At 32.5% G+C, this 20,960-nt stretch overlaps 1 protein-coding gene across 1 annotated transcript in view; it reads left to right on the plus strand.

Annotated features, from left to right (window-relative positions):
• The first annotated feature begins 2,504 nt into the window (after nucleotides 1-2,504).
• The window catches only part of LOC110032685 (malignant T-cell-amplified sequence 1 homolog), a 31,626-nt gene continuing 13,170 nt past the window's right edge, over nucleotides 2,505-20,960 (plus strand). Inside the window, exons 1-5 of the mRNA XM_020736391.1 lie at nucleotides 2,505-2,655; nucleotides 3,750-3,831; nucleotides 3,923-3,990; nucleotides 19,258-19,355; nucleotides 19,746-19,882. Coding sequence (XP_020592050.1) covers nucleotides 2,645-2,655; nucleotides 3,750-3,831; nucleotides 3,923-3,990; nucleotides 19,258-19,355; nucleotides 19,746-19,882 — 396 coding nt within the window. The 5' untranslated portion in view covers nucleotides 2,505-2,644. The remainder of the gene's footprint in view (nucleotides 2,656-3,749; nucleotides 3,832-3,922; nucleotides 3,991-19,257; nucleotides 19,356-19,745; nucleotides 19,883-20,960) is intronic.

Below are 20,960 nucleotides of genomic sequence, written 5' to 3' on the forward strand. Positions count from 1 at the left end.
AGAGTATCCATAAGATTTCCCAAAAGAAAGGGAAGGAAAAGGATAACACACTTAGAAACTATACAGGCGCCAAAAAATGCCCACAGGAGCTCAAAGAAACTCTAGCCCTCTCTTCACCTCATTTCAAATTTGTTTTATATCTCTCATTTGAGAATTTATAGACCCTTACTTTTTATTTAAAATATAAAATAATTAATCAATTGGAGAATTTATCAAAATTTTGCATATAAATACTTAAAGGGGACATTTACATACCTATCATGCAATTCTTATGTATTTACATATCTAACATGTAAATATTAATATTAATATGAATATCACTCAAATATTTACCATCACATCAAAAATATTACAAGCGCTATTTTCTTAAAGGAAAATATATCATTTTATCAATAGATTTATGACACTAAAATGTTATAAATATAAATATCATATTTTAGGAGTTAGATATGTAAAACATAAGAACAACATGGTATATATGTAAACTTTCATAAATAGTAATTGTTTGGATAGAAAATTAATAATGAGCATCATTTATGTTTGTGTATGGCAAATGTTAAAATTACGTTTTAATGATAAATAGATGTACATAAAAGAAGTGGCAATACCGATTTCAAAGAAATCTAACAGTTCTTAAGGAAGAGTTTGGAGAAGGTTGAACCATTGCAAGGAGTATGTGAGGTCCACTACATCGATTCAAAGAAGTTGTCTGAGCCAAACACTATAGGAAAACGAATTTTGATGTGGTTGCCTACCATCTAGGAAGGCCAACCCGAAATGATGGCCTACCAATAGAGTCACTTAAGGTAAGATTTAGTTATCTAGTATCTCCAACCATCCAGGTACGCTTATAGGTTTCTTATCAGTTATCAAGGATCAACAACCAAGCCATTTGAGTTGGTTGCCCCATATTAACCAAGCTCAACCGACCGAGCTGATCCAGCCGACCTAAAGCCAAACATGCTTAATCGGTTGAAACAGAAAATAACCAGATAATAACTCTGTACATGTAAAATACCATAAATATCCCAATACAGACCCCTTAAAAGTAGGGACAAAAATCTAATATCATCATTTTCATACTTAGGAGAATCATTTTGTGAATAAGACATGACAGATTAATGTTTAGTATCTCTCTCTCTCCTAATTTACACTATATTCCTCTGGTATGATTTACAGACAAAATAATTATTCAACAAAAAAATGACTCGTGATTATTTGGTTTGAGGAATTTTTGGTATTAAACAAAGCAAATATAAGGATTTTAAAAATTTTACAGTTTGTCTCGTGAAAATTGAATGCAATATAAACTTTTTGTGAATGTAAAAATTTTCATGAAGTTTAAATCACGTATAATCCAAATTCATATTTTGGGCGATTTTTAAACACATCAAAAACTCTACTCCGTTGCATTAATGTCAACCACCCACCAAACGTTACCTATTTATCATCGTCAATGCACTCATAAACCGTGTTATATATTGATTTCAATTTTCTCAAAATAAAAATATAAAGTCCTATATTTATTTTACACCAAATAAAATAACTTTAGAATTTTTAAAATATATTATATCTCATTTACACCGATTTTTTTTTACAATATATAACAAATCAAATGACTACTTCTAATTTTAAAAACAACAAAAATATTTGACTTTTGTATTTCCTATTAGTAGAATTTACGAAAATTCTAACGTAAATCCATCCAAACGTGAAAAATCATGAAATAAATCCAACAGTTTACTAAATCTAAATTTATCTCCTTCGGATAAATTTTTAACATAAATCCGAATTTACTAAATCCAAATATCAGATATAACAAAATTAGGGCACAAGAAAATTAAATAATGATAAAATGCCAAACATAAGAGATGAATTCAAGTTCATTTAAATTAAATCATACCAAACATTTCCTCACACCACCAAATTTAATAAGTTTAAATTTACCGGATTTATTAAATCCTACTTAACCTACTTCCTACATGCAGCCAAACTCCCTCGAAGAGCAGCATTCTTATAACACGAAATATTTCTAAAGCCTTAACAACACATTAAATAACACATAAAAAATGCGACAACTATTTATAATAATGCCAAGAAATATTCCTATAACACGAAATATTCCTAACCCTCAATAACACATGAATAACACATTAATAATAAATGAATAATAAGAAAAATATTCATAATAACGCGAGGGAATATTCCTATAAGACAGATTGAATAACACATTAAATAACACATGAATAACACGAGAGAATATTTTAAACTCACAATAACACTTCAATAATACATGAATAATACAAAAAATATTTAGAATAACATAGATGAAATATTGCTAAATCCTGAATAACACATCAATAATACGTAAATACGTGAAAATATTTTTTTGCATAGAATATTTCTATAACCCATCGGTAGAATATTCCTATAACCCATCGGTCAAGCTGGGTTAAAGTTTTTTTCATAATTTTTTTTTTTTTTTTTTTTGTAAAAGAAGTTATAAATGAATCTCTCAAACTTTCGGCTGCTGGGAGTCGACATCGTCTTCACGCGATCCTGATTCCGAGTTCCGGCCATAGGAAAGCTCGGTCGCTAGGCCTCTCGCCGTTGCTGTCGTTCTTAGGGATTCGTCTACTGCAGAATGTTCAAGAAGTGAGTCCCTTATCTTTTTTTCATTGGTTGAATCAGCCCATATTTTGAACTTTTCACAAGCTTTCAATGTGTCCGAACTGAAGCCGATGCTGCAAATGTGATAGCAGAAGCTTCTTAGATGTTTAATTAGTTTTATGAATTGTATATGCGTGAAGCTTGTCTGGTCTTCTGCTCTCTCTGGTTTCTGTAACCCTTTTTCTTTTGTTATTTCTGTTCCTTTGGCTGTTATCTGATAAAGGCTTGAAGTTTTCCGTTTTCCGTTGAATTATTTATGCTGAGTGATCGATGGACTAAGATATGTTTAAAGGATTTTGAAATGGTCTGTTTGTGCAGTGTAAAATTCAACGGTATGTGTTTGTGAGTTTGATCTGTGATATAAGCCGTAAGCGTTTACTGGGGCGCCCCAGTGGACACTAGCGTTTGTTTCCATCCTCCTGTTTGCTATGATTCTGCTGTTTGGTCTGCAGGGTTGAATCTTTTTTTAACTATTATTTATTTGAGTAGGATCATTATAAGAAAATTAGGCTTTATTCCTAACTTCAATTCATGCAAATCCCCCTAGCCCGTATTTAAATTAAGCTCTAAAGCAATTTATGACTTATGTTTTGTTTAATCATTGCAATGTCAATGACTAACATGACTTACTGATAATTTACCAAAGAATATACTCCTGATTTCTATCTCAACTTTTTTGGGGGTCACTCAATTGGATAATTCGGTGGGACATTCGTGAACTTGGGGTTTGTGTTATTGTTGTCTTATGCTAGATCTTCCCATGTTGGTATGTTCTTAGATGAGAAAAAAGATGATGGTATTGATGGCATTACCTCTGTTAGCAATTTTACGCTTCTTTGTTGATTATATACTGTATCGAACTATGTTAATGTTTACGAAGTTCTAAATAGATCCATCATCAATATCTTACTGATATTTATGTTTTTTTTTAATTTTTTTCTTCACTCTTTCATGAGGAAACAATGTTGTAACCAACCATGCTTATGTATGGTTAGATTATCATCATCATCATCCTCTGTAGATTGAGATTGTTTTAGGAAAGGTTCCTTTCATCCACTAAAAACTTGTACTGTTTGAAGATTTACCTTGGAAGATATTTCTGCACAAAATCAAGTAAAAGCATCTGTACAACGGAAGATTCGACAAAGCATTGTTGATGAGGTTAAGTGATCTAGTTGTTTATTTTGCATTTGTCCCATTCAATTGGTTGTCTGAAGTGTCAAAATGTGACAATTTGTCAACTTTTTTTCAGTACCCTATTTTGGAACCTCTCATGGACGACCTCCTTCCGAAGAAATCGCCTCTTATTGTTGCAAAATGGTTAGATGAAAGTTTCATGCATCATATCTTCATATTTTCTGTTAGCAAGTATATCTTGTTGAGTATAATTGGGTTATCTTATACTGTAAATGTGAAAATTTTTGCTTATCACGGGCTGTATGATCTTTTAAGGATGAAATATTTCAACTTTTATCTATATTATAAGCCTTTCATGAATTTTGTATTAATAGATTTATATGCTCCAGTTGTTTGTGCATTTCCACTTCAAGAAATGCATTGAAGATAACATTTTTTTGCTGGAGAGCAGGTTTCATTTCTTACATTTGCTATATATAATAGTTTTAGATGATTAGCTTAGACATATCTTAGACTTGAAGTTGAAATGGTTTAAGTTCACTAGTTCAAGCGCGCGAGTTAGCCAAGAAGAGTATTGAACTGTAGCTTAGAAAGATTAAAGGATGTGAAACCCAATAATCTATCTAATTGACAACAAATTGAAATTTTAGGGATGATGTAAGGTTTGGTCCTAGGTCACAATAAGTGTAAGAAGGGATGGGGAGGACGTAAGGGATCTTATTGTAGCTAGAGAGGAAGTTTGATACCGTTCTAGGGCTCCTAGACGATATTTAGGAAGGGAATTTAGCGTGGAAGTGGTTGTGGAATAACAAGGGAATGAAGCATGTGTATTTGCGTCGTCTGGAGGTTGAGATGAGATAAAACCTGCATTTGGACAGCAATTGGAGTAGGTGGGCAGTTGTCCGGATTGAAAACAATTGCTGAACAACAAAACGACAAAATGAAGTAAGTGCAGACGTTGAGGGGGATCCACTTGTGGTTCCTGGGAAAGCTACAAGCACACCATTTGCTATAAGAAGTTGCAACACTCCTAAGAGCATAAATCAAAGAAAAGTCTCTCAACTTCATAACATCAACAAAACTGAATAATCCAAAATCAAAATACAACCTATATAAAGACCCCTTGAGAAAATAACCTAATTAGAAACTAGAGAAATAGGAAAAAACTAGAAAGTAAAGAAGGAAAGATTGAAATTTGCTTAAAAAATAAGAAATATATCAAAATCAGATTTCCTTGGTTGTCATTCCCGTAACTGCGGGATCCCCTGGCTTGGAAGCCACAATCCTTATGTCCATCACGTGTCTTGCATCACTCACCTTGGGTAGGAGAGGATTTGCCACATCTCTGAAAACACTTGGATTCCACACCATAAGATACTTGCAGAGATTTTCAGACAACACCACTCTTATCCTGTTCGTTAGTGTGCCACTAAACCGAATTGAAATCTAGTACTCGGCTTAATCCTTAGGGCCTTACAGAAATAGCTCAAATTTTTTTCAAACCTATCTAAAGTGATGACATTTTGCATTGCTCTTAATGGTGGTTGCACTGTGTTTGACATTGGTTCTTTGAACTCATCACCTTTTGGGACAACCAATGTTAGTTCGACTGGCGCTTTTCTCAAGACTTGTAAAAACATAGTTCATGGCACTACATCCTTAAACACCCCAGACTCCTTCCAAGGCAAGGGTACAATGCACTTTCCATCATTGGTGAAAGAATATGTGTTCTTGTAAGCCATCATGATATGTGCACCGATCGTGATGCCAAGGATGACCTAATAGCAAGTGACACATATCCATAGGTACCAAATCACACCAAACTTGCTCCTGAAACTTATCTTTGATAGAAAACTTCACGAGTCATCTCCCGTTAACACGGATCTTACTCTTCTTCAACCAAGTCAGATAATATGATTGAGAATGCTTTTGAGTACAACAACAAACCTTTATCTCACTAAGTGGGGTTGAAAAAGTGAGACCAAATTTATCCAACAACCATGTAGATGCCACATTTTCATAATTGCCTCAATTTATGATGAGGTTGGACAGTTTTCTTTCACGATGTAAATAGTACGAAATATATTGTGATTGAGCCACTGTTGATCTCTATAGACTCAGTGTGAAAGATTCCTGATGCGCCCTTAGTGTGTGTTGTTTTTCTGCGTGTTTTACGTCAATTTAATTTCCATACGACGACGTCAAAAACTTGACTCGACCTGCAGTTACACAGTAATTTAACTTTCAAAAGACGACAAAAAATTTGACCCAATCTATATGTAGCAGCTAATATGTAAAATTGAAATATTATAAAATGGAGAAATTAGTTCACACACTATGAGTTCTACGCAAATGCACGTATCACTTCAAGTAATATAGGACTTTCTTTAAAAACCCCAGTATCGATCTTACGAAGAAGCGAGGTAAGAAATCCCTTAGACTAATTTTAGTCTACTACTATAAACAATTAGTTTGGAAGGTTGATTAAAGTGGTTTTACTGTATGCTAACGAAACTAAGTTTACTGAATTAGTTTCAAAACTTTAAAGTTAAATTTACTAAGACTAAACAAAGTTTTGTGACGAAGAGTTCAAATTTAAGAAAATATTATTCCCACTACAATGAATTTTTGGTTAATGATAGAGATAAATAGTTTGAATTTGTATTGTGTCAAATATGTCCAGTTTTAATTATTTACCCTCGGTCAAGTGTTATAGAGAATCATTGACTAATCTTAGTTTTAGTCCTTAAATCCGTGGTTGGGTTGGGAAGATACTTTCTCTCACTCTAGAGCTCCCACTTTCCTTCCCCTGAAGGCCGACTCTCACTTCAGTTCTTAAATACTAAGGCTAAATTGAGGATTTTAGTCTTTCACACTAAAATCTCCAATTCTACGCCCAACAACGTATATTTTTCTATTTATTTGCACTAAGTTCCATGAACGACATACTCCTCCATGGAATCAAATGTGATTCTCACTTTATTATAGAACTCATAGTTCATTTCCCTGATCGTATGTTTCATAACAAATTTTAATATTTCAATTAGTTATATTGAAAAGTAAATGAAAAACGAAGTGAAAAATCATCATAATTATTTAACATTTAATTGACACATCCAAATTATCTCTCAATTTCACCATATCTCATTGCAGGGAAAAAAACAAAGAAGACTACTCAGAATTCATGAGGAAGAAACGACAAAACACAGATTATATATATATAAACAAGTTTACAAAACCAAGAAACGAAAGAACACAGCTTATCTTAAACTCCTCCTCAAGCAAATCCGTTGAAGTTCCCTTGAAGCACTTTCTCTCTTTACAATCAAAACTGAATTCTCTCTTAGAAATGTAATAGAGAAGAAACCTCTTACATTTCCTATCCTCTTACAATTCTTCAAGAAAATCCTCTCCATAAACAAGACTTTACTCTACACACTCACACACACTCACACACACACACACACACACACACTCACACCCCTGCTACGAGAGGCACTAGCCCCTCTCTTTTAAAGAGGCACAAACTTCCTCCTTTTTCCTAAGAGACACCCCCATTCACTTCAAGAGACACATTTTTTCACTCCAAGTGTCTAGATTCATTGAATCACTATAAGAGACACATCTCTTCGTTTAAAAACCACTCATTAACTTCAAGAGACACATCCCTTCATTTAAGAGCATTTTCAAGTGTCTAGATGCATTAAATCACTTTATGAGGTGTTTGAATCACTTGGGAGCCTTTTAGAACATCAAAAACCACCAAAAATTTGTCCATAATCGTCCCGGGCGCCGTCGGCGCCGGTCTGGATGCCTTTGGCGTCATTTTTCGTCCCTTCTTTGGACTCGGTCGCAGTTGACGTCAGTTTGCAGCAGCTCCACTGTTTCGCTCTGTTTGACTTCGTTTCAGCTCTGTTTCGTCCCGTTTTAGTTACGTTTCGTTCCTAACAGATAGACCTACAAAATAAGCATGAAAAAAATATTTCTTTAAAGTGTAATTTCATTCAAAAATATGTGAGAAGTGAGAATTAGATTAAGCATAGAAAGACATCGAAATCTATCAGACTAGAATTTTCTTTCTTAGTCGTTTTAGCTCTAAATTGCACCGTTTTTTCTTCTTTTTCAATAAAAGTCCATTTCTTGTACCTAAAGTTAAAAACATGCAAAATACATTTCTTTAAAGTGCAATATCACTTAAAGTGCAATATCACTTCTTTAAAGTGCAATATCACTAAAAATGAGTAGAAAATATAGGTCTAAAAATGCATATATTTTTGGTATATTAAAGTTTCCCAAGCTTAAATGTTACTTATTCTTAAGTAATATTTTTACTATATAAAAATATGACTTATGGTACATAGTTTAACTTCTAAATTTCTATAATTTAATATACTGAATATAATAGCACGACTTAATAAAACTTTTTAACAACTTAAGTCAAAAATAAATGTGTAAGAATATTAGTAGTCAAGTCTAAGATTTCTAATTCTCTATTCATTTCAAGAATTGCAATTTGTCATATGAAAATTACTTAGAATATTCATATGAAAAAAAATTTCCTGTGATATTCATTAGTAATGATGCTAATACTCAAATACAAGTTTAGAAAATGTAATAAAACTTTATTTCTCAAGTTGATTCAAGTGAAGTCAATTTTTGATTAGGCATCTCAAGTTTCTCCTCACATAATTTTTTTTTCTTTTCTTTCAGGATTATTTTCAATCCTTTCTTTTTTTCTTTCTTTTTCATATGAGGATAATTATATCTGGATAGTCTTGAACTTCATTATCATCTTCTTAAAGTTAAAAAATTTTCACATTCCTTCATTTTATAAATTCATTGTAGCTTTGAAGATTTTTCATTAGTCTCATTCTTTTCTTCTTACATGAAACTCTGAGATTCTTAATAATTCAAAAATACAATTTTATTTATTTTAAATAGAAAAAATTTAGTCTTATCCTTTCGTACCAAACATCTTAACTCTATAATTTACTTTCATTATTTAAAATTTTTACTTAAGTCTAATATATATTTAGAAACACAAGTATAGTTATCTAAAGTTAGCCTCTAATACCGAATGTCATGTTAAATTAAATTTTAAAAATATAGCTAATTGAGAACAAATAAAATTTAGTTTATTTCTTTTAAAAGAAAATTTTCTTTCCCTCAAACTTGAATTTTAAAATATTTTTGCAATTAATTCCATAAAATGTAACAGGAAGAAAAAATAAAAGTTGAATCTACTTACTATTACAATGTCCTATCAAAATCATATATATTCATAATCAGGAGAGGATGACTGCAGGAGAAAGTAAATCTAGCATAAAACATGCTTGCAATAATATTAAACTAAAAGGAAATATACTAACTTTAAAATTTTATTTTTCTTCCTACCCTTAAACTTGATTTTTAATATGTATAGCATTTAGTACAGAAGATATAAGTAGGAAGAAAAACAGTTTAGAAATTCTATCTACCAAAAATGTCTCTAAAAAATTTCTACAATTATTTATTAGGATATAAAACATTTAGTAGAAAATAAATCTAAACTAAACATGTTTAATAAATTTGAAAGAAAGGTCTAACAAGCAGGACAAGCAGAACAGGTATCGTCATAGGGTATCGTCATAGGAATATATATATTTGTGTTCTCCAAATCTTTATATTATTGTAATACAAACACAAACACACATGATAAATGAGGTCAATTCTTCCTTTAACTCGTCACATTTCACTAACTTCTAATTTCTAACGGAATCACTACATAGATAAATAAGGTACATTTTAAATGATTTTATAGATTATAATCCAAAAGATAAGATTATCCTTGATATATTGGCTCCCAGACACCAATCTCAGGCATCACCTTATCCTTTTAATTAAACATCTCTAACTGTTATAAGGATGGTGTAAGTTCATCCACACGTTATTCATCAAATAAGTTCATGACTTCTATCAAATGAAAATAAGGTCAGAGAAAGGAAGTAATAAAATTGAGATAGAACTATCATTATTTGAATTCATATTATCTCTTGTAAAACTCAAGTCTGGGTAAGACCCGAGTCATAGTGGACTCGTCAATCCCACTACTATAAGAGAATCTAGCTATAATAAGAAGTTAAGGAATCACCTTTCTCATGACACACAAAGATCAAATCAAACCATTAACAATCCAAACATCCAAAAATCATCAATCGAACCGATCAATCCATACTAAAGTAAACATAATACACACTAACTATCATGACTCTCAAGCATACTAAATCAAATCAGACTGATATCTATTGATTGCCTCCCATAAAGCTTTTGGATTAACGTTGCTAGCCCGACAAATGATTCCACCTGAATCAAAATTTCAATTAAGTAATTCTTGATCAATCGTCTAATCTTTTCCAGATCTATGGATTCCTACAAAATCCTCAAATTTTAATTTTTCTTTCAACTCTTCCATTTTAGATTGATTCATATCATTATTCCTCATATTTTCTTCTAGATTCAATATTCTTCTACTGATTTTTAATTTGCATATTAATTTCATCTTTAAAATTTATAAGAAATGGATCTTCATATGATAATTTAAGATCTCCCAAATTTTGGATTGAATTCTCTCTAGATAATTCAAATTTTGGATCAAATTCTTCTATGTTACAATTCAGTTTCAAGTTATCTTCTAACTCTTCCCCTTGGTATTGAGTAAATGGTGGAGGTGGCCTTTCTATATTTATTCTAGTTGAGGAAATAAGTTTTTTTAATTCCTTAGGAATTTCTTCTATTGGTCTTTCAATCTTCTTATCTTCATCTCTCAACTCAAAGTTCTTTTGAAACATATCCTTGAATTCTCTTCTAAATATTAATTCGATAACTTTATATTACTCATCATTCATCTCTTTAAGGTTTACCTCAGGGTCACTAGGTAAAATCTCTGGGGGGTAACTGTTAATTGCATTAATAATCTGCCCAATTGATTTTCTATATTCTTCATTGCAGGCCCTTGACTTTCAAACTCACTCTCCATTTGAATCACAACCTCTTCCATCGATAACTCTTTCTCCTGTGGGTTGAAGTTAAATTAAGAATGATTGTAAAGTGAGTTGATAATTTGTCCCAGTTGGTTTTTCATATTCCTTATTGCTTTAAATAAGAACCTCTTCTAATAAATCATTCTCCTCATTCTGTGGGTTGAAGTTAAAATTTTTAGGAAAAGAAAGTTCATCGCTAAAATCACCCTGACTATTCCAATTGCATGTCTGATTAAATTGATTATCTTCCCAAAATTGATTTTCTCCTCCAAAATTAGTATTCTACTTAAAGCTTGAATAATTTTCCCAACCTAGTTTGTAATAATCAGAATAAGGATTATGTATCTTATGGCTAGTTTCAAAATAGTTTGGCTTAATAAATTGTCCAAATGAATTTTCCTAAATATTTGGGGGCATTTGAGGATAACTTTCTATATGTTGATCTAACTTGCAATATCTGCAACCTGAGAACTTAAAATTGTAAGCATATTTTCTTGAAAATTTGCTCCTCTCTTAAGGTTTATTCTATCGAAGCTACTAACATTATAATCCAAATATAAATATTCATTATATTGTCGATTCACCATTCTACATTAAATGCATGGAGCCGTTTCTGATTCATCATCCTCCTAAAAATTCTCTTTAAATTTGAGTCGTAAAATTCAAGGTCTGCAACCCCTGAACTACACATACAAATTTAAATACTTAACTAATATGACATATAAAAAATATTTTTGGTATTTTGAATTTTTCACATAATATTTAAACACACTATATGATATTATAATTTCCAAATCTAAAACTTACAAGTTTAACTAAAATTCTCCTAAAATTCTTTTTGAAGCTTTCCCGACAACAGCATCGAAAACTTTATGGGCCCCTAGTGTGTGCTATTTTTCTGCGTGTTTTATGTTAATTTAATTCCCCTAAGAAGGCGTCAAAACTTGACCCGACCTGCAGTTACGCAGTAATTTAACTTTCAAAAGAAGACAAAAATTTGACCCAATTTATATGTAGCAACTAATATGTAAAATCAAAATATTATAAAATAGAGAAATTAGTTCACACACTATGAGTTCTACGCAAGTGCACGTATGACTTCAAGTAATATAGGACTTTCTTTAAAATCTCGGTATCGATCCCACAAATAAGCGAGGTAAGAAATCCCTTATGCTAATTCTAGTCTACTATTATAAACAATTAGTTTGGAAGTTTGATTAAAGTGGTGTTAATTTATGCTAACGAAACTAAGTTTACTAAATTAATTTCTAAACTTTAAAGTTAAATTTACTAAGACTAAACAAAGTTTTATGACGAAGAGTTCAAATTTAAGAAATTATCATTCCCACTACAATGAATTTTTTGTTAATGATAGAGATAAATGATTTGAATTTGTATTGTGTTAAATAAAAGGAGTTTTAATTCTTTACCGTCGATCAAGAATATGAGCAATTTTAATTCTCTACTCTAATTCAGTGTTATAGAAAATCATTGGCTAAACTTAGGTTTAGTCCTTAAATTCGTGGTTAGGTTGAGAGGATATTGGCTCTCACTTCCCTTCTCCTGAAGGCTAACTCTCACTTCAGTTCTTAAACACTATGACCAAATTGAAAATTTTAGTCTGTCACTCTAAAATCTTCAATTCTACGCCCAACAACGTAAATTTTCTTATTTATTTGCACCAAATTCTATGAATGAGATACTCCTCCATGAAATCAAATGTGATTCTCACTTTGTTGTAGAACTCATAGTTTATTTCCCGGATCGTATGTTTCACAATAAATTTTAATATTTCAATTGGCCAGATCGAAAATTAAATGAAGAACAGAGTGAAAAATCATCACAATTATTTAACATTTAAATGACACATCCAATTTATCTCTCCCTTTCACCATATCTCATTGCAGGGAGAAAGACAATGAATACTACTCAGAGTTCATGAAGAAGATACGACAAAACACAGATTTTATATATATAAACAAGTTTACAAAACAAAGAAATTAAAGAACACAATTTATCTTAAACTCATTCACAAGCAAATCCCTTAAAGTTCTCTTGAAGCACTTTCTTTCTTTACAATCAACACTGAATTCTCTCTTAGAAATGTAATAGAGAAGAAACCTCTCACCTTCCCTCTCCTCTTACAATCTTCAAGAAAATCCTCTCCACAAATAATACTTTACTCCACACACACACTCACACCCCGCTATGAGAGGCGTCAGCCCCTCTCTTTTAAAGAGGCACAAAATCCCTCCTTTTTCCCAAGAGACATTCCTTCACTTCAAGAGATACATCTCTTCACTCCAAGTGTCTAGATTCATTAAATCACTACAAGAGACACATCTCTTCATTTAAAAACCACTCATTAACTCCAAGAGACACATCCCTTCATTAAGAGTCTTTCCAAGTGTCTAGATGCATTGAATAACTTCATGTTGTCTTTGAATCACTTGGAAGCCTTATAGAACATAAAAAACCGCCCAAAATCCGTTCATAATCATCCCGGGTGCCGTCGGCACCTATCTGGGTGCCTTTGGCGCCATTTTTCGTCGCTCCTCTGGACTCGGGCGCCGTCGGCGTCGTTCTGCAGCAACTCCACTATTTCGCTCCGTTTGACTTCGTTTTAGTTTTGTTTTCCCCGTTTCAGTTGCGTTTCGTTCCTAACAGATAGACCGTCAAAATAAGCATGAAAATCTTTCTTTAAAGTGTAATTTCATTCAAAAACATGTGAAAATTGATAAGCAGATTAAGCATAGAAAGATATATCGAAATGTATAAGACCAAAATTTTATTTTTTGCTCGTTTTAGCTCCAAATTGCACCGTTTTTGCTTCTTTTTCACCAAAAGTTCATTTCTTATATTTGAAGTAAAAAACATGCAAAATATATTCTTTTAAAGTGCAATATCATAAAAAAATGAGTATAAAATATATGTATAAAAATGCATATATTTTTGGCGCATCAATTTCTCATATTGCTAGCATCTCTATCTCATTTGCGGGTGGCCGTTACTTTCTATTCCCCTCTTCTAATTCTTCTCCCTCCACCTCTTTTATTCTTGCTCATTAAAAGATATCACCTCCTTATTTTGGCAATCAATACCATCACACTTGAAGCACTTTCTGGTTGAAATTGTGAGCGTGTTGGTTGTCTCTATTTTTCTCCACTCTGGACTGGTTAGGTTGATTGGGATGCTCCACTAGGTGTATTCTTACTGCTGATCCTGGGGATGAGCTCTGCTTGTAAGGTGAGTTAAGCTCTGCTTATAAGGTATGACGTCTCCTGGTGATGTTGTTTATCTGCCTTTAAGGCTAGGGTAGACATAATAAGTTGGGACCAATATGGTTGAAGTTGAACTTCATTACAAATAGATAACCTCAATCATCCAAGCTTTTTTGCCATTGTGTGCTTCTCTGGTTTCACTAACTCACATTTCGATATGAGTTGATCAAAGTTAGTTGTGTACTCCACATAAGTGTCTGTTTGGCGCAGATCATGGAGCTTTATGAACATATTTTGTTGGTAATGTTGAAGAATGTATTTGTAATGCATTTACTTTTTCATCTTGGATCACATGGTGATCTAACTCTTTCCTTTTCGTTGTCGAATAGGCTTCATGTTCTCCCACCATAATAAAGCTATGATGTTATTCTCGGGCTCCACTAGTCCATATTTCAATAGAAGATGCTTGTACTCAATTGTGTACTCCTCTACTAAGAGATCTTGTTGATGCAAGTAATGAAGTCTCAAGCAAATGTTTTGTATGTAATGAACTGGTAGGTACTTGCGCTAAGACACTTGTTTCAAATTGTACTAGGTAATGTTTTTGTTTTCCTTTCCTACCGTCAAAAATATATTAAGTTCTCCCACCACGGAGATGCACTCTTCTTTAACTTAATGGAATCTAGTTTTACTATTTTGTCTGGTGGGATGTTCTGGTACTCAAATACATGCTCTATTGTCTGAAGCCACTCGGTAAACTCATTTGGATCCATGCACCGTCGAAATCTGGTAAATTTATCTTTACTCCAATATCCTAACTTCCTTGATATTTTATGTCAAATCGTCGAGGTAGTGGATCTTTATCACTAGAAACTAATAGTGGAAGGGATTCACTTTCTCCTCTCGATCTGATAAGTTACTGTTGTGGCTACGGTTGATCTCACATAATTGTCTACTCTCGAAGTTATCAAGACTTTGTTACAGTTGGAGGATTTCTCGCTACATATCCTCTATAGTAAGTTCTTGGACATCTTTTTGAGGATTTCTCTTAGGCGTCATTAGGTCATTTTCTCTTGATCTGGTTTTCTGTGGTTGTAGGATTGCGATTTAAGGTTGGACGGGTGTTTAGAGTTTTGGGGTAGGTGTCGGGGTGGAATTTTTGTGGTGGTGGGAAAAATGATTTTTAAAAAATTTTAAGGTTGGGGCTAGGAATTGCGGTAGAAATGATTTTGGTTTTTTTTTTTTGTGGGGGTTTTAGAATAGGCTATTTGAAATTTTTGTTTGGGGCAAGAAAAACAAAACTCTAAAGATTTTGGGCTAACCTTGCTCCGATTCCAGATGATACTGTTCTAGGTCTCATAAAAGGCATTTATAAAGGGAATTTACTGGGGAAGTGGTTGTGGAATAACAAGGGAATGCAACATAGGAATTTGACGGCATTTGGAGGGAGATGAGATAAAACCTGCTATTGGACAGCAATTGGAGGACTTCGGTAGCTTTCCGGATTGAACACAACGGCTGAATGATTAAACAGTGAATTGCGAACGTCGAGAGGGATCCACCACTGTTCCTAGGCAAGTTACAAACAAACCACTTGCAATAGGAAGATGATACAACACTCTGAAGAATGTAAATCAGAGAGAAAGTCCCTCAACTTCATAAAATCAATAACTGATTAATCCAAAATCATAGTACAACTTATATATATAAATGTCCCTTGAGAAACAAACGAACTAGAAACTAGAAAAATAGGAAAAACCTAGAAAGGATAGAAGGAAAGAAGAAAATTTGCGTAAAGAAATAATAAATATTTGAAAAATCAGTTTTCTCGGGCTATTATTCCCATAACCTGCGGGATCTATGGGCCTGGGAGCCGCGATCCTCTCGTCTGTCACACGTCCTGTGTCAAAATTAGAAAGATAAATAGTTGGATCACATAGCCTATGTATTTGTTTTAAACTAGTTGGATTTGAACTACATCACGTAGTGAAACCTTACTTCATAAAGGGTGCAATGCTGCAGAAGTATTTAACCTTAGTTAAACTTTCGAGGGATAGATTGTTGTTCATTCATCATTAAAAGATTTATAAATGATATAAATAGATATTTATATTAGTAGCTTAACAACCAAATGCCTGAAGTATCTTTTGATTTTTTTTCAGTAAAAACATATACAAATTAATTAAATAATAATACTGTGTGACATAATTACTAAATAATTAAAAAATGATGACATGAACTTAAATGCAAATGTTGTAATTACCTCATAAAGCTTGATATTCTTGGAACACGTCTTTGGCTATTGCATGTCAACAAAAACTCTGTGACTCCCTTGATGACCTCCTTAAAATCTCTAAGGTTACAAAGAACTCTTATAGAATAGTGAGGGTGATTTCATTTTATAAGATTAAAAGAATGACAATATTGAACTCCATGGAATGTTGTAGAATCAGTTTAGAAAAAAAAATGTATATACATATGTAGTTAAGATGGTGACAACTCTTGATTTAACATGCAAAAGGCGTGTTTGTAGCAATTTGAATACTGTGGTCAATATTCTCTCCACCTATATAAACAAAACAAAAATTACAAAGAGTCAATGTGGTTTTGCTAGCTAATATGGTTGTAACATTTTAAATATGACCGTGATTGATATTAAGAGATAAATTATGTACAAACATACTAGGTTCTACAACAATAACAAGCATTTAACCCACAAGGTGGGGTCGGCTGTATGAATTTTTTTTATCCGTTGTCTTATTGAGTGTCATATTTTCATTTAATTATAATAAATTATGATCACTTGTAATACAACATGCCCAAGTCTTTTTAGGTCCACCTCTACCTCGCCTAACATAAGTCAAATCTAAAACATCTACTCTTCTAATAGTATTATCAGATGGTCAACATTTAATGTAACCAAACCATCTAGGCGACTCTCTAGCCTTGTCTGCCACTAGAGCTACTCCAACCCTTTCACATATATATTCGTTTCACATCTTGTCTCTAAGTGTAAAGCCACTATTCAACCCAACATTCTCATATTGACAACGCTTAATTTTATGCTCGTCTTTTACAAGCCAACATTCTGCGGCATAAAGTATTGCAAGTCTCACCACCATCGTATAATTTTTTGCTTATGTCTAAACAATAGTTTTCTATCACAAAATAGGGCCAATGCATTCCTCCACTTCAACCATCCAGCTTGAATTCTACTAATCACTTCTCCATCTATATCACCATCACTTTGAACAATTGACTCGAGATATCTAAAACGTTCACTCTTTTTGATGACTTTATCACTCATTGTTATATCCCCGCCACTAGATCTACTAATACTAAAATCACATTCCATGTATTCAGTTTTAGATCTACTCGAATGAATGCCTTTAGACTCTAAAATTAACCTCCAATAGTCAAGTTTTTCATGAACTCTCTCTCTCTACTCTTATCCACACGAAGAATATCATCAGCAAAAAACATAGACGAAGATTCATCCTCTTGTAAATGCCCAGTAAGAACATGCATAATTAAAGCAAAAAGATATGGGCTTAAATTCGATCCCTGATGCAACTAAAAATGGAAATACTTGGTAATCCTTCCTATGTTTGAACACAAGCAATAACCCTAGTATACATATATTTAAGGATTTGCATGTAAATAATATCAATACATTTCTGTTTTAAAACTTCAAAGTACTTCTCTTGGAACTTTATCATAAGTTTTTTTCTAAATCAACAAAGATAATAGGTAGATCTTTCTTACTCTCTCTATACTTCTCCATCAAACCTTTTAATAAATTTATAGCTTCCATAGGAGACTTACCCGACATGAATCTAAATTGATTTAAAGAAATTTTCGTGTCACGTTGTAACCTATGCTCAATTACCTTTCTCGTAACTCTTGGAACTTTATCATAAGTTTTTTTCTAAATCAACAAAGATAATAGGTAGATCTTTCTTACTCTCTCTATACTTCTCCATCAAACCTTTTAATAAATTTATAGCTTCCATAGGAGACTTACCCGACATGAATCTAAATTGATTTAAAGAAATTTTCGTGTCACGTTGTAACCTATGCTCAATTACCTTTCTCGTAACTTTAATGTATGACACATTAACTTAATTCATCTATAATTGGCACACTATTGTGCATCCTCTTTATTCTTAAAAATAGGAACCAATGGACTTTTCTCCACTCATTACATATTTTTTTAAGTTTTTAAGATAATATTAAAAAGTTTGGTAAGCAAAGAAATTTCCAAATCTTCTAAATATTTTCATACTTTTATTGGAATACCATGAGGTCCTATTGCTTTTTCACATTTTATTTTCTTTAAACTATCCTCAAATTCTGTTTTACCAATGCGATGATAGAAATAAAAATTTTTGTTACTATTTACAATATTGGGATTACTAACTTCGACCATATTTTAACAATCAAAATTGAAAAGTTTATCAAATATCTCACCCACCTATGTTGAATATCCTTGTCTAAGAGGTACTTTTTGATTGATTTTCATCTTTAATACATTTTGCTTGAACTATATTTTTATTTTTTTTATCTCTTTGCTTGACTAGTTTATATATATATCTTTCACTCTCTTTAGTATATAATCTATTATAAAGATCATATGTGGAGTTTAGAAAGTTAACTTAAAACCCTATTTCAAAAATCTTCCAAATGCCTTGGTGAGCTTATATTATAGATACATATCTAACATCTTGCATGCCAATTTTATTTTCAAGTCACTGAAGAACTAGTGCAAATGTTAAGCAAGTTATGCATTACAAAGATGATTTGTATGTTTGCTTATTGCAGTGATAATTAAAAGCTGTCTAAGGGCTCTACTGTGATTTTCTTAATAATAAAGTAGGCAACCCTAGGAGACAAACTACTTCCTTGAAGATTAACTACCCAAATGGCGTAACCACTGAACTCTAACACTCACTTTTTGTTGGAGTTTTGAAAATAATAAACATCTTTGAACCTTGATTTTCTTAGAGAAAGATCGTTAAAGGAGGTCAATTTATTTCTTGCTAGTCATTGTTAAAGCGCATCTGTTTTTTTGCTCTGCTCATTGAATTCAATTTTCTGAGCAATGTTCAATCCTAATAAGTTTGAGTTTGGTCGTCTCTACCTAGTAGCTAGTCTTACTAATTGACTTGATACTGAGGAGACTAACTTTTTCTTTTCTATTTTTTTTTTAGTCAAAACCATTTGAATCTTGTCTTGGTGAACAACGTGCCTTTATTCTTCAACATTAGGGACGGTCCTTACATGCCAACTTTGAGGCTTCTTCATCAATGTAAAGTATTAACTCAACGCACATATTTCTTTTAATTTCTTTATCTTCAATAAAAATGTTGATTGAAATTTCTGTTTAGTTTTTTTTCCTTCTCCCTCGTGGAAATCTCATCATAATAGAGCAGCTTTTTGTTGTTTTAACAGGAACGCCAAAAGAAAGAAAAAAAAAATCATATTCCTAAGCTAATTAATTTTCATGCATTTAGAAATCAAATTTTCAGATTTGTTCTTTTAGTCATTTATACAAAACATGTTCTGAACCCTTGATGCTCTATATGTACTCGCTTAATTAGTGTTTGTTGTTTGATATTTGATTTAAATATAAGAAGTTAAAAGTGTATTATAGTTTTTGTAATGTACTTAACTTATGGTGGTGCTATCTTCGTCACAGATCCCAATATAATGAAGAAGCTACAAGTCGATAGAGGTGCTGTAAAGTTTGTACTTTCTGGTGCTAATATAATGTGCCCTGGTCTTACATCTCCCGGTGGTGCATTGGATGATGACGTGCAAGAGGAAACCCCAGTGGTATTATCCAAGCTCCAAGGATATCCAGTGAAACTTACATTTTTTATATTTAGCTACTACAATGAGGCAAAGTTAGGCTAAATATGTTATTTACTTTATAATTGCCTTAATCCATCCAGTTGGTCTGAAAACTTTGGCAGTTTCCACAATACAGATCAAACTGTTGAAGCAAAAGTAAGGTAGATAAAACCTTAAAATCTACATCGCATGTTGTCAAAATGGAATAAAACACTTTGGCAAACATTTCGTTGTAGAAGAGATCTAAGCCCCTCAAATATGCTTTGTGCGCTTGGTAGTGGAAGAAGTCAGAATTTTCCTGAAATCGCTCTCGCCGCCCTACACCTAGTAAACCAATCCTTCGACACTGTCATTTGCATTACATAGAAGTGCCCCTCTGCAAAAGAATTTCCTTATCTGATAAATACGAACATATGAAGGCTTGACTTTAAAGTTTGCGCCAAACATAATAACTGAAGAAACAAAAAAAATCAATGAGCTAGTGTTACTCATCAATATTAATTTGCTATATATGAATGCGCAGCAATGAGAATTGTCAAACTTAAGGAATTAATAGTTGTATGAACAAATGCAAAACACACTGTAAGTATGCATTCATAATAACATAATGAATCATAATAATGATCTATTTAGAGCAATATCATGCAGCATATGAAATAACATAATAGATGTATCAGTAGGATACTATCATTCATTCATTCATTCTCAATTTGCATAAATCAATGTGACAACAATCAATAGGCATGCTCAGACTTGGCTTGCTTTGAGTAGATCTTCATTTCCAGTGAAATCTTTCTCTGATGTGAGCTTGTTGGCTTTGGTATTAAACCTGTCAGGTTCACTAGGGATTCATTGATCCAACTTGTAGGGTCATGTCGGCTATGCTTGAGCAAACCAAAATATTAACATAGCAATTTTACATTTCGGTAAGAAATGAGGATGCCTTCAATTATTCTCAATAATAAATGACCAATGTTTTAAAGTAGCTGATAAACAATTTGGGCAACTCCGGATAAGCGTATAGAGGTAAAGATATATATTTTTGGAAATTTTTTCTTGC

Source organism: Phalaenopsis equestris, unplaced genomic scaffold (assembly GCF_001263595.1).
Source record: "Phalaenopsis equestris unplaced genomic scaffold, ASM126359v1 Scaffold000002, whole genome shotgun sequence".
Lineage (NCBI taxonomy): Eukaryota > Viridiplantae > Streptophyta > Magnoliopsida > Asparagales > Orchidaceae > Phalaenopsis > Phalaenopsis equestris.